The sequence below is a fragment of the Lacerta agilis genome, chromosome 13, assembly GCF_009819535.1.
Source record: "Lacerta agilis isolate rLacAgi1 chromosome 13, rLacAgi1.pri, whole genome shotgun sequence".
Lineage (NCBI taxonomy): Eukaryota > Metazoa > Chordata > Lepidosauria > Squamata > Lacertidae > Lacerta > Lacerta agilis.
In genome coordinates, this window is record NC_046324.1 from 48,757,051 (window position 1) to 48,772,245 (window position 15,195).

General features: G+C 42.3%; 1 protein-coding gene across 1 annotated transcript in view; it reads right to left on the minus strand.

Moving 5' to 3' along the window:
* The window catches only part of MAD1L1 (mitotic arrest deficient 1 like 1), a 454,057-nt gene that overhangs the window by 269,272 nt on the left and 169,590 nt on the right, over nucleotides 1-15,195 (minus strand). Inside the window, exon 12 of the mRNA XM_033166736.1 lies at nucleotides 11,648-11,788. Within this exon, the coding sequence (XP_033022627.1) occupies nucleotides 11,648-11,788 (141 nt within the window). The remainder of the gene's footprint in view (nucleotides 1-11,647; nucleotides 11,789-15,195) is intronic.

The window sequence follows — 15,195 nt, forward strand, 5'->3', positions numbered from 1 at the left end:
CTTTATGAAGGATGCTATGAACTTCGACTTCTTATAGATTCAGAAGTATCCCTTTTACTATCCAAGATGTGCATGTGAAAGAGGGGCAGACAGAAATGAATTCTAAAGCATTGTGCTTGCATTACAAAAATAGAAATGGCACTGCTGTCTCTCATTGGGCACACTTCTGCCTTCACTCAAAGAAATATGAATCAGAGAAATTCTAGATCTAGAAAGACTGAAACCCCCCACATACTATACTACTTAAATAAAATAAAATTTGGGTTTTCCCATTCACATATATGTCACCACATTTATAATTTTGTCAAGTATAAAATTTAACTCTTATGTTAACATCGGTCCTAAAGGATCCTCACTGGCTTTCAGTACGTTTCCAAGCACAATTCAAAGTGTTGGAGCTGATCGGCCCAGTATACCTGAAGGAGCATCTCCACCCCCATCACTCAGCCCAGACACTGAGGTCCTCCACCAAGAGTCTTCTGCTGGTTCCCTCACTGTGAGAAGTGAAGATACAGGGAACTAGGCAGAGGGCTTCTCGGTAGTGGTGCCTGCCTTGTGGAACACCCTCCCTTTCAGATGTCAAGCAGATAAAGAATTACACAACTTTTAGAAGAAATCTGAAGACACCCCTGTACTGGGAGGTTTTTAAAACTTGATGTTTTTATTATGCTTTTAGATATGCTGTAAGGTGCCCAGAGTGGCTGGGGTAAACCCAGCCAGATGGGCAGGGTAAACAACAAGAACAACAACAACAACAACAACTTCCTTTATGCCTGCGCCATGCTTCTTACTTCATGTGTGTTTCGTTACAGCGGAACCTCACAGATATGCCTTACATCAGTGTTTTTCAACCACTGTTCCGCGGCACACTAGTGTGCCGCGAGATGTTGCCTGGTGTGCCGTGGGGGAAATTGAAAAATTACTTTATATATAGTCAATATAGGCACAGAGTTAATTTTTTAAACATTTTCTAATGGTGGTGTGCCTCGTGATTTTTTTCATGAAACAAGTGTGCCTTTGCCCAAAAAAGGTTGAAAAACACTGCCTTACATAAACCAAGGTTACTGCAATGAATTTATTACAAGTTCCTCATGCACAAATAATATTTTAATTTAACTCCCATTTATATTAAAATCAGACCTGCACTTCTCCTGGGATAACTCCCCTGGGTTAACTATGCATTCTATACACCACAGCTTCACGTTTACTCATAATTGTTTCAGTTACAGGGCTAAAGTTGGTTACTAACTCCCAGTTGCTTACTCCCTTGAAAGTCTGAAAACAAAAGCTGAATGAGCAACCTAAACAACTGAAGTATATATGCCCCTGTATCCCAAAATGAGTTTGGGAAACCCCATATCATATATTGGTGGCTGCTGCTTGGTTGGCATGGCATGGCAGGGTCTTCTTGGTGGTGGCTCTCTGCCCTCTTCCATAAGGTACATTCGTTTCCCTTGTTATTAACGTCAAGAAGAACTTAAAATTATTGCAGTTTAACCTGTTATCTTAAAAATGTTAGTTGTGATTGTTTTTAAATGCCATGCTCTTAGTGGTTTTTTAAATGGGTGTTGAAACAAAACTAAATAAAATAAAAATATCTAGCTTGTTGGTGTTTTCTGCCTTCAGTTTCTTTAGGAAGAAGGCCAGGATATGAATAAATAAAATCTTCATGACAGGGGGACTATATCCAGTGAAAACTGAGTTTTCTGCACAATGCTCTTTAATACATGATGACCCAGATAAAGAGCTTGGGAGAAGGAGTGGACAGATGCAGTCCAAGCTTTGGGACACCTGACATAATACACCTGTACTTTCAGGCTAGTACCCTCTATGGGATGCCTTAGCACATTTGGAAAATCCTCATTGTGATCAACTCCCGTCCATAAAACTATGTTCCCACTGTGGAAGGATGTGCAGATCCAGAATTGGCCTCCACGGTCATTTACGGACACATCGCTAAGAAGACAATGTTACTCGGTCACGAGTGATCACAGAGAGACAGACAGACAGGTCTAGCTTCACAATGCTCTATTCACGATGGTGTGAACACTCATCTGAATAAATTTGAACATGTAAATCTGTACTATGTGCAAACCTGAGGTCTCACGCAACCCACCTCTTTCCTGCTGTTATCAAAAGTAATATTCACAGCACATGCACCATTCAATAGTACTACTTGTTTTATTTAGCATAAAATAAAATTTGAGAGACTGCATTGCCTAGTCTGCAGAATGACTGCCGATTTGCTCTAAACCACAAGCCTTTCTGTTTGCTAAAAAGCTTTTACAGCAAACCAAAGCTTGTTTGACTTTAACACTGATTAAGCCAAAAGGATAAGTGGCAAAACCCAAAGAGCTGAATAGAGCCAGACAAATTCCCTGAGACCCTGTTATGTTTTTATGGAATGGCATAGATATTAATCTACAATTTAATGTTTTCTGGTGGTTTAGGTAGAAGGCACTAGAAAACAGATTTGCTTTTTAAAAATATTCTCCGCATTTCAGAGCATGAGTAAGCCTTCTCTTCAATTTCCCACAATAAAGGGAAATACTCAAATTTAGACATGGGCATAGTGCTATGACAAGTTCCTGTTTTCATGCTACCCGGGAGGATTTATGACAGGTAGAGCAATCCAAACCCGCAACCTACTGTGCCACAGGGGGTGGGAATGAGGCAGGAATGTCCCTCCACCCAGCACTCAAGGAGCAGGGGTAGACCTTAGGTCAGGCATGTCCAAAGTCCGTTTCGGGAGCTTAATCTGGCCTGCCGGTTGTTTAATCCGGGCCCTGTGGCAGATTATTTTCTGGGGTAAAAAAAGCTCAACAACTTCAATCCTAAAAAAACGTTGGCCACTTTGGTCGGCCCTTACAGCCCTTCACTTCATCAAATCTGGCCCTCTTTGGTAAAAGTTTGGACACCGCTGCCATATGGCATGGGTAGGCAAACTAAGGCCCGGGGGGCGGATCCGGCCCAATCGCCTTCTAAATCTGGCCCGTGGATGGTCCAGGAATCAGCGTGTTTTTACATGAGTAGAATGTGTGCTTTTATTTAAAATGTGTATCTTTGGGTTATTTGTGGGGCATAGGAATTCAGTTCATTTATTTTTTCCCAAATATAGTCCAGCACCCAACAAGGTCTGAGGGACAGTGGATCGGCCACCTACTGAAAAAGTTTGCTAACCCCTGCCTTAGGGTCTTGAATTTCAGTGGCACCTTGCGCGACAAAATTCACACACAGACACGGACACAGACACACCTCTTGCCTTCCAATCAACATTCCAGTGCGACTGAACTGGTTGTGCTCCCCTAAATCCACCTCTGCAATGAGCACCCCAATGCACTTGGTTAATCAGCAAGCAGGCGGTCACTACAGCTAGAGGTATCCCCACCAGTGGTAGGCAGTGTAACCCCAAAACAGAGTGTTTCGGGGGAAGGGAGAAGACTGAGAAAGGCCAACAAAATATCAGGCAACACTCACAAAACAGAGCCAGCCCTCGCCGCCGCCGCCCCCCGCCCCAGGCCCTTGTCCTTCTGGTCACTCTCCCAATAAATTGTTGTCCCTATTTTGGGGGAGCATGTCCTTCCTGCAAAAGTGTTGTTAGCTTGAGTTTTTTGTTTTTTGTTTTATTTTAACAAGATTTTTATGTAGCAAATTCTCTAAGCGGCTTAAAAGAAATATTAACATTATAAATAAAAATCAGAAACAAGTAGAAGAAGAAGAAGAAGAGTTTGGATTTGATATCCCGCTTTTCACTACCCGAAGGAGTCTCAAAGCGGCTAACATTCTCCTTTCCCTTCCTCCCCCACAACAAACACTCTGTGAGGTGAGTGGGGCTGAGAGACTTCAGAGAAGTGTGACTAGCCCAAGGTCACCCAGCAGCTGCATGTGGAGGAGTGCAGACACGAACCCGGTTCCCCAAATTACGAGTCTGCCGCTCCTAACCACTACACCAAAACATTTAAAAGATTAATTTTAACAGCAAAAGATAAAAACATGTTAACATCTACATGTCTGGATAGGCTTGTCTAAACAAAAATGTTTGAAGCAGGCACCTAAAAAGACTGCAGCAAAGGTCCCTGCCTGATGTCAGCAGGGAGGGAGTTCCAAAGTGTAGATGCTGCCACGTTAAAGATTGATTTTTTTACACTAGTGATGCTAGAGTTGCCATTATTCAGGGTTCAACTGCCTCCCTGGGGTTTCTGGAGGTTAACTATCTGAGAAAGGGATGAAATGTAATGCATTTTTGCTCTTATGTACAAAGATACTGTGTTCATTGCACAGATACAGTTTAATTCACTACAGCTGTTAAGTACATTTTGCATTTTTTAACCAAAAGGATAATCACACCCTTTTAAATCAGTGGAAGGCTGTTGCAGAGTAAATGTAATACAGCACACAGCAGATGCAGTAGAACTTTCACCAATGTGTAATAAGGAAGAGAGAAGACTTGGGAAGCAGTCCTTGGCATGAAAACAAGGTGTTACAAGGCTGTCCTATTTTCATGTGTGATATGCTTGTGGGATTGAGGGAGGCCAGCTAATTCCATTTAAAAACAAAACAAAAAATAAAAAATAAAAACCCAGAATCCTCCCTAGCCAAAGTGCTCAGGGCAGTAGAGAAATGTCAACACTTCGGTCAGGTAGAGAAGAACCCCTGAAAAGTTTGGCTGGGTAACATTTAGCCCCACAAGCTGAAGCCAACTGACCAACTCTGCTCTAATGCGTAACATGGAAAAGAGCCTTCTGGTTACAAGACTATTTGCATCCCATAGAATTCTCATACACCTACCTATTTATAACTAGGTACAAGTTGTGCAAGATGAAAAAGCATCTCTCTCAGTGAGAAGTCTTTCTTTGCTGCCATCTCGTGGGGACCAGCTGAAGGCTTGCAGTCATGACAAATAAGCCTCCTACCTCCCTTATGGAAAAGCATCTATATTGTCAGTAGTCTATCACCAGATACAGATGGGAACACTCTCCAACACAGCCACATTCAAGCACTCAGCCTCCACACTGAAATTGCGTCTCCCCTTGTGACAAAATGTGAATGAATAGTAAATGAACATTAGTTATCTCCTCCTTCCAAGCCTTCCTTGGAAAAGAACCCAATTTTAAATCCTCTATAGAAGCCAGGCTCTGTTATCATCTGCTAGTCTCCCACAGTCAGGTAGACTTAAGGAGTTGAGCCGAACTCTCAGGTTGGGGTGGGGGGGAGAGAGAGAGTAAAAAAAAACTTCTACAAATGCTGACATGCACCACTGTTATTGCTGACAAGACCACTTTAAGCAGGGGACACGTTTAACATTTCAAAAGAGGCACCAAAGGGGGTTTGAGAAGGGATGGTAAGAAGTGCAACACAAGTAAGTGCTGTTATTTAGTCTTAAAGTCAAATAACCCATAGGAAAGGCAGTTAAGACAATCATTTCTGAGAGACTTTTAATCCCAGCAAGAGGATCCCCTGAGAACAAAACCACTAGGGAGGATGAAAAGGGGGGTGGAGGGGAAATACACATTAAAACCCTCTTCTAGATAACCATTTGTTTAAATTAGCCAGAGGCCCTGCTGAAGCATCACACATGGCAAATGTACTGTTGCCAAATCAGTTGCTGGGTGAGCAAAGAAGTCTGAAAGTAGCAAAGAATGGCAGGGACAGGTTCAGTTTAAGCAGTGCTGCCACTGAAGACAGCTAAAAAACTTATGCTGGCCTAAAATGTAGCTGCCTGGGTTTCAACTGGAACTACTAGACTCTGGTTGGAAGAGCTGGAAGGTATACCAAGGGTCATCTAGTCCAACCCCCTGCCATGCAGGAATCTCAGCTAAAGCACCCATGACAGATGGCCATCCAATCTCTGCTGAAAAACCTCCAAGGAAGGAGAGTCCACAACCTCCCAAGGGAGTCTGTTCCACTGTTGAAGGGCTCTTACCATCAGGAAGCTCTTCCTGATGTTTAGTTGGAATCTCCTTTCTTGTAACTTGAAGCCATGGGTTTGGGTCCTTGCTTCTGGAACAGGAGAAAACAAGTTTGTTCCTTCTTCCATGGGAAAGCCCTTCAGATATTGGAAGATGACTATCATATTTCCTCTCAATCACCTCTTTTCCAGGCTAAACATACCCAGCTCCTGCAACCATTCCTCATAAGGCTTGGTTCCCAGACCCTTGATCACCTTGGTCATCAACATCCTTCTTAAATTGTGGTGCCCAGAATTGGACACAGTATTCCAGGTGTGGTCTGACCAAGGCAGAATAGAGTGGTACTAATACTTGATCGCGATACGAATGCAAGGCAGACCTTTTAACATCAAAGTAATCCAAGTTTATGCACCAACTACTGGTGCTGAAGAAACTGAAATTGACCAATTCTATGAAGACTTACAACACCTTATAGAAATGACACCAAAGAAGGATGTTCTTCTCATTATAGGGGATTAGAATGCTAAAGTAGGGAGTCAAGAGATAAAAGGAACAACTGGCAAGTTTGGCCTTGGAGTTCAAAACGAAGCAGGGTAAAGGCTAATAGAGTTCTGTCAAGAGAACAAGCTGGTCATCACAAACACTCTTTTCCAACAACATAAGAGACGACTCTACACATGGACATCACCAGATGGGCAGCATCGAAATCAGATTGATTATATTCTCTGCAGCCAAAGATGGAAAAGCTCTATACAGTCAGCAAAAACAAGACCTGGAGCTGACTGAGAAATCCCTATGTGGGACAAGAAGCTACAGTTAGAACTGGATATGGAACAACTGATTGGTTCAAAATTGGGAAAAAAGTATGACAAGGCTGTATATTGTCTCCCTGCTTATTTAACTTATATGCAGAATTCATCATGCGAAAGGCTGGACTGGATGAATCCCAAGCCGGAATTAAGATTGCTGGAAGAAATATCAACAACCTCAGATATGCTGATGACACAACCTTGATGGCAGAAAGTGAGGAGGAATTAAAGAACCTTTTAATGAGGGTGAAAGAGGAGAGCGCAAAATATGGTCTGAAGCTCAACATCAAAAAAACTAAGATCATGGCCACTGGTCCCATCACCTCCTGGCAAATAGAAGGGGAAGAAATGGAGGCAGTGAGAGATTTTACTTTCTTGGGTTCCATGATCACTGCCGATGGTGACAGCAGTCATGAAATTAAAAGACTCCTGCTTCTTGGGAGGAAAGCAATGACAAACCTAGACAGCATCTTAAAAAGCAAAGACATCACCTTGCCAACAAAGGTCCGTATAGTTAAAGCTATGGATTTCCCAGTAGTAATGTATGGAAATGAGAGCTGGACCATAAAGAAGACTGATCGGCGAAGAATTGATGCTTTTGAATTATGGTGCTGGAGGAGACTATTGAGAGTCCCATGGACTGCAAAAATATCAAACTTATCCATCCTTAAAGAAATCAGCCCTGAGTGCTCACTGGAACGACAGATCCTGAAGTTGAGGCTCCAGTACTTTGGCCACCTCATGAAAAGAGAAGACTCTCTAGAAAAGACCCTGATATTGGGAAAGATGGAGGGCACAAGGAGAAGGGGACGACAGAGGATGAGATGGTTGGAAAGTGTTCTCGAAGCGACTAGCATGAGTTTGGCCAAACTGCGAGAGGCAGTGAAAGATAGGCGTGCCTGGCGTGCTCTGGTCCATGGGGTCATGGAGAGTCGGACTGAACAACAACAATACTTGATTTGGACAGTATGCTTCTGTTGATGCAGCCTAGAGTAGCATTACCTTTTTCTGGCTGCTGCATCACTGTTGACTCATGTTAAGCTTGTGGTTCACAAAGATCCCTAGATCCTTTTCACATGTACTGCTAGTAAGCCAGTTGTCCCCCATCTTATAATTTTGCATCTAGTTCTTTCTAGAGAACCTTCGATTACTCTCATTTTATAGTGCCTATTTGATTCTTCAGGGTGCTGATTTTGATCTTTACCACCCAAGCAACTTGGGACCAGAGCATCTCCAGTACAGCCTCCTCCCATATAAACATGTTTGAGTATTGTGATCTACTTTTAGGACCTCACTCTCTCACAACCTTGTGAATCTTAGCTGTGCAGAATATAGGCCAGGCCCAGGACACTTAAAATTTGGAATTGCTTTCAAGGAGAACTACGCTAAGCTGCACCACTGTTTAGGTTCTATTGTTTAAAAGGGGCAGGGGAAACCATGCAGCTTCCCACATTTATACAAACCACCACAGCTTTGTATAATACAATTAAACCTGTAACAATTAAATTAAACCTGTAACAATTAAATATGTTAAGAATAACTGAATAATCAAACCTTTCTAGATAGAGGCTGCTCAAGCATAAGGACACTCTCAGAAATCTGTTTCATATATGTATGGTATCTGCTTTTTATGTGTTTTATTTCAGACGAGAACACCTGAACTTTGCTGATCTGTATCTGTATTGCTACTATTTGTCTGTGTCCACTCAATGCTTCACACTCTACCACAGTTTCTATGTTTTATTTCTCCTTATACGTTGGTTTGTGAGGGCTTAGCCCTGAAAAGCAACTAATGAATACCTGCAATGAATGGATGAGTCCCCCATTATGGTTCATACAATGAAAGGATAGGCTGCATGGAATTTTATTTATATACCAAGATTTGCCTGAGAAGAAATCTGAGAAAAGAAAAATGGCTCCTTTGGGAGGAAGGGCAGGAAATAACAGGAGGAGGACAAGGAGAAACAAGGTGCTGCAAATGTGTTCGGCAATGACTGGCAGGCAGGCTCCTAATGTGAAAAAAAGCTGTAAACTGCCCAGATAAATACTTTATCATCTCCATGTGTAAATTCTGAATACCAAGAGGAGAAGAGGCTTAACACTTTGCGGAGATCTATTTTATTGTGATTACTGCAAGCACTGGCAGTGCCCAGATGCCAGGAGCAGCAGATGTGCCACAGCTATTAGGGGCTGGAAAGGGGGGAGAATACTTGGCTGGTAAGTTTTCAGGACACTCGAACCCCCCCCCCTAAAAAATGAGAGAACAAAACTAGAACATATGGTATTTGATGTGTGAAAACTGCTGGGCCTGTATAACTGATTAGAGTGCATATGGAGCTCCTAGATAGTATAAATCTCTCAATATAAAAGGATGTTGTGGGCTATTGAAGGTGTCAGCATGAGTCTCCCTGGCAAATCTCTCTTCATTAATGTTTCCTGCCGAGCCAAATGTGTTGTAATGAAAAGACTATTAATGGAGTTACATTTATGACGCTGTGTTGCTGGTGCTAACCTTCCCAAGCCTAAATTTAACAGTGCTCTCTCAAAACAATTGTCACGAACTTACATCAAGGAGTAAAGCTTGCTTGTGAAGAGCATACACAGTGTCAATGGAGCACAAATACAACCAATATCATCACAGGTGCCCTGGCTTACCAGGCTGGCATAACCCCTTGTTCATTAAATCCTTAGGTCCAGGGCTCCATTTGCACAAAGGTGAAGCATCATGAAATCTCCATCAGGAGGATAACATCTATTGGGAAGCTGGTGTGTCTGTTAGCTTTTATATTTGAAAATATCTAAATTACAGTACTTAAATTTGGAATGGGGAGCCTGCACCCCTCCATATGTTATTGAACTCCAACTATCAGCCACAGCCAATGTGGCCATTAGTCAGGGACAATGGGAGTTGCAGTCCAACAACATATGGAGCGCCACATGTTCCCACACCAACTTAAATGAATATGGTTTCACCTACTTCCTCAAGGAAACTCACAGCATCACATTATGTAGAGAACAAGATTTTTTATACAAAGGTAGAAAAATAAATCAGGGAGCAAATGAAATCTTCATTTATTTGAACATAAATTTGGAAAAAGTGACAGAAAGGAAGACAAATAAGTATGAAAGGCAGCAATTGTATTCAATGAAACATTTGCTCAAAAAAGGCTTGAAGGGAAATCAATGGGCTTAGAATGAGTCAAAGTTAGGTAAGAGGGTAGCTGAACTAAGGCAAAAGAGTAAATATGACATTTGGGGAAATCATCTGTTTGAGATTTCTGTTGTCTGTGTTACAGCACACCCTATAGGTAAATCTGAGTTTTCCGTTTGCTGGATACTGGATGTTGGGAACAAATGCCCAGACTCCCTACTGCTCCCACACAGTTCCCCCACCATCATCACTATATTGTATCAGCAACCAGCAGCTCATTATCATCTGGAATTGTTCTGTCTAACAGAGCAGCTGCTAGATTCAATTGAATTTTTTAAACCATTTCTTATTTTTAAAAAATATTTTTCTCCACGTGCTTCCTTCAGAAAAGACTGAACAGACCAGTAACAAAACAAAGAAGACAGAAAAGGAGATTTTCCCATAAGCAAAAAGGTGTGAAATGTGGAAGGCTAACAATGAAACCTGGAAGCCTAACATTCAATTCACCTTACCAAGATTGAATGAATAGAGGTATTAAAGCCACCCCAAGAAGTAACAGTTGAATAACTATGAAAAACTAAATAAAGTATGCACTGCAGGGGAAATCTATGATAAGTTTCTTTAAAAGGCAATCTTCAAAGCAGAAACTGAAACTGCACTGATTCATCTCCCTGCCCCCGCCCCCAGAGGACTGAGTAAAACCTTTGCTAATTTGCTTCTATTCAAAATAAATCATTGTATAGACTCATAACTACAGAACGAGTAGAGCACACTGATAGATATATCTACCTTTCTCCAGTCCTTCTACAAAATATATTGATCTGTTTTTGGCAAATTTCTACTATATATCTTATGCATACCAGCTTTAAATGTTTTCACATTTTTTCCAATTATTATTTTAAATGTTCAGAACAAAAGAACCCACCTGGATCAAATCAAAGACCCATGCTTCCCATAATGGTCAAGCAGATGCCTGTCAAGAGCCTCACCGCATTGTTGGGATCCAGCTTGAGTTGGCAAGCTCTGACATAGGAGGAGGAGGAGGAGGAGGAAAGTGGGTGCGCTGAATGATGGGAACCTGAAATGGAGGAGGCAGGATCCCCTCTCTCCTTACAAAGATTCCATTTCTCCTCCCCAACTTTCCAGCAGAGCAGAGCCCCTGTGGAGAGTTTGGGCTGTGGGGCGCTTTGAGCAGCTGAGTGGGGAAATAGAACTGGAGTGGATAGGATCCAAAATATGAGGGTGCAATCTTGTCACCCAGAAACAGGCACCACCTTCATGCAAGGGAGCAGACCCACCCACCCTGAAAGACAGCACATCTGCCATCCTGATATTCCTTGCAAGGGAGTGCACCACACATAGTCTTTAAAAGCTTGTTGGGCTGGGCATGGAAACTTGTTGGGATACCTTTGTCACTTCCATCCAGTTATTAACATCTTGCGCCGTCTTGAGCCTTGTGTGTGCTGCTGAGTCTATCCCATTAATTCCTTGAATAAGGATCTCTTTCTACCTTATATATAAGAAACTCTGCTTGTGTGTTTTGAGGCAGCAGCCAGGACAGTGCCTCTAGTAGAAGAGCATGAAAGCAACAGCCCTCCTTTACATTTAGTTTCCAGCAACTGGTATTCATTGGCATGCTCCCAATCCACATGCTGGAGCCTTATTGCTGTCAGTCATTGATGGACACAACCACCCTGTGAGGTAGGTCACTATCCTTTCCCTTTACAGATGGAGAACTGATGCAGAAAGAGCAACTGAATATGGTGACTCCACATTACCTCCATTTCACCACAGTGCGCTTGCATTTTTTGTACCGTGTCCTCTGCCTCCCGCACACGCAAGTTCAGCTGAGGAGTGTGTTCTGATGGGTTCAACTCACTGTCATAGGAATCCAGAATTCCTCTCATTCCATCACGTGCCTGTTGAAATGGACAAAAAGGAAAACAAATACAATTAGCTTTTTATAACTTCCATTCATTATTTTTATGTTGTAAACCACCCTGTGATCTTTGGATGAAGGACAATATACAAATTTAATTAATAAATTCAGGCTGCATTGAAGCTGGTATAATTCATTCCCGTTCCTCCTTGGAGACTAGGCCATTTTCAGTTCTGTTGCATTCCATTCCCACCAGTATTAACAATTATAATTAAACAAATATATTGAAATAGGGGAACACATTTGCATTAAATAAACTGTTTAGCTAGAGAAGCATGGAGATTGCAGAGGGATATGCGGACAACCTCTTCCATGCTACAAATACATAGTGACAGTAGAAAAAGGTTCAGAGCTCAAACAGAAATAGCTTCTTGAAAACTATTTGGCCTATGTGACTATCACTGCCCAGAAAAGCAGCAGCATGCTACTCTAAAAACAAAAGCTAAAATGAACTCCTGCACAGCATCCAGTGAGGCTGTATCTGATGATACAGACTAACTGTGAGTACTAAGTCATCCAACTCACAATTTCATAGTACACACACACAACAACAGAGATTTTTGCAGACTCAGAGCTTATTTAATCATTTGTCTGGAGTGCTTTCACCTTACAGATTTAGCTGATTCACTGGTTGTACCCACTCTCAAATTAACACTTATTAACAGGGTATCCTCACAACTCCAGGTGCACGTGGCAGGAAGTTGTGATTGACCCCTAGCGCTCACTGGCTGCAGTAAAATAAATGGATACACTGCTAAATTCCAGGAAAGATTTTTATTATCTAAACTATCTCCTCTCACTATAGTCCTATAGATTGTTGATATAAATATGTCAATGCTTGCTAACTGAGCAGCACTGGAAAACGTTGCCCATAAACCTCCTGGGGGGGGGGGAAGCTTCACAGGAGAACTTGTTGATGTATTTTGTCTATACAAGACAAAAGGAACTGCTGCCCCCCCCCCAAAAAGAAAGAGTTGCACTTCAGAAATAGTACTTATGAGGCCAGCATATAACCCTGCACACACACTTTAGCATATGGATTCTGGGGCGCCTCCAACTTGGCTGTCAAAATGTCAGGTGCTTAATAACCTGGTGTCTGAGAAAGGCTGAAGAAGAGCATATAAACTCGAGGCGGTGCGAAAAGCAAGGTGGGAATACCTGCTAGAAATGTTGCTGATGTGTTCAAAACACTCTTGGTATGGAAAGGTCAAGCTGGAAATGCTGGAGATGGCTCATCAGTGGAACCAAAGAACAGCTTCGGGCTAGAGAAACTGAGTTAATGAAGGAGGACAGGAAAGGAGACGGCTTTCACAGTGGACTAAATGAAACGGCATCACCAGCTACTCCTTTTGCTTCAAAGTGTTGGCAAAAAGGAAGCTATGCATAGGAAAGGCAGTTCAACATGGCCTGCTTAGTGTGGGCACCTACCAACTCCTGATTATACCATATGATCTCAAGCCTGCAGGCTTCAGGCATATATTCAAAATATTTTTTTTTTAAATCAAATACTTGATAGCCCGTTTACAGACACTTGGAGGAATTGACAAGCCTTTATTATAAGCTGTCAAATAAATAAAAGGGCTATCATTCATGGTGTAATGTATCTTGGCTAACTTCAGATTTTATAGAAATGTTCAAGTGTTGTTGTTGTTGTTGTTCAGTCGTTCAGTCGTGTCCGACTCTTCGTGACCCCATGGACCAGAGCACGCCAGGCACGCCTATTTTCCACTGCCTCTCGCAGTTTGGCCAAACTCATGTTAGTAGCTTCGAGAACACTGTCCAACCATCTCATCCTCTGTCGTCCCCTTCTCCTTGTGCCCTGCATCTTTCCCAACATCAGGGTCTTTTCTAGGGAGTCTTCTCTTCTCATGAGGTGGCCAAAGTACTGGAGCCTCAACTTCAGGATCTGTCCTTCTAGTGAGCACTCAGGGCTGATTTCCTACAGAATGGATAGGTTTGATCTTCTTGCAGTCCATGGGACTCTCAAGAGTCTCCTCCAGCACCATAATTCAAAAGCATCAATTCTTCGGCGATCAGCCTTCTTGATGGTCCAGCTCTCACTTCCGTACATTACTACTGGGAAAACCATAGCTTTAACTATACGGACCTTTGTCGGCAAGGTGATGTCTTTGCTTTTTAAGATGCTGTCTAGGTTTGTCATTGCTTTTCTCCCAAGAAGCAGGCGTCTTCTAATTTCGTGACTGCTGTCACCATCTGCAGTGATCGTGGAACCCAAAAAAGTGAAATATCTCACTGCCTCCATTTCTTCCCCTTCTATTTGCCAGGAGGTGATGGGACCAGTGGCCATGATCTTAGTTTTTTTGATGTTGAGCTTCAGACCATATTTTGCGCTCTCCTCTTTCACCCTCATTAAAAGGTTCTTTAATTCCTCCTCACTTTCTGCCATCAAGGTAGTGTCATCAGCATATCTGAGGTTGTTGATATTTTTTCCGGCAATCTTAATTCCGGTTTGGGATTCATCCAGTCCACCCTTTCGCATGATGAATTCTGCATATAAATTAAATAAGCAGGGAGACAATATACAGCCTTGTCGTACTCCTTTCCCAATTTTGAACCAATCAGTTGTTCCATATCCAGTTCTAACTGTAGCTTCTTGTCCCACATAGAGATTTCTCAGGAGACAAATGAGGTGATCCGGCACTCCCATTTCTTTAAGAACTTGCCATAGTTTGTTGTGGTCGACACAGTCAAATGCTTTTGTGTAGTCAATGAAGCAGAAGTAGATGTTTTTCTGGAACTCTCTAGCTTTCTCCATAATCCAGCGCATGTTTGCAATTTGGTCTCTGGTTCCTCTGCCCCTTCGAAATCCAGCTTGCACTTCTGGGAGTTCTCGGTCCACATACTGCTTAAGCCTGCCTTGTAGAATTTTAAGCATAACCTTGCTAGCGTGTGAAATGAGTGCAATTGTGCGGTAGTTGGAGCATTCTTTGGCACTGCCCTTCTTTGGGATTGGGATGTAGACTGATCTTCTCCAATCCTCTGGCCACTGTTGAGTTTTCCAAACTTGCTGGCATATTGAGTGTAGCACCTTAACAGCATCATCTTTTAAAATTTTAATTAGTTCAGCTGGAATATCATCACTTCCACTGGCCTTGTTGTTAGCCAGGCTTTCTAAGGCCCATTTGACTTCACTCTCCAGGATGTCTGGCTCAAGGTCAGCAACCACATTACCTGGGGTGTATGAGACCTCCATATCTTTCTGGTATAATTCCTCTGTGTATTCTTGCCACCTCTTCTTGATGTCTTCTGCTTCTGTTAGGTCCTTTCCACTTTTGTCCTTAATTGTGGTAATCTTTGTACGAAATCTTCCTTTCATATCTCCAATTTTCTTGAACAAATCTCTGGTTTTCCCCATTCTGTTATTTT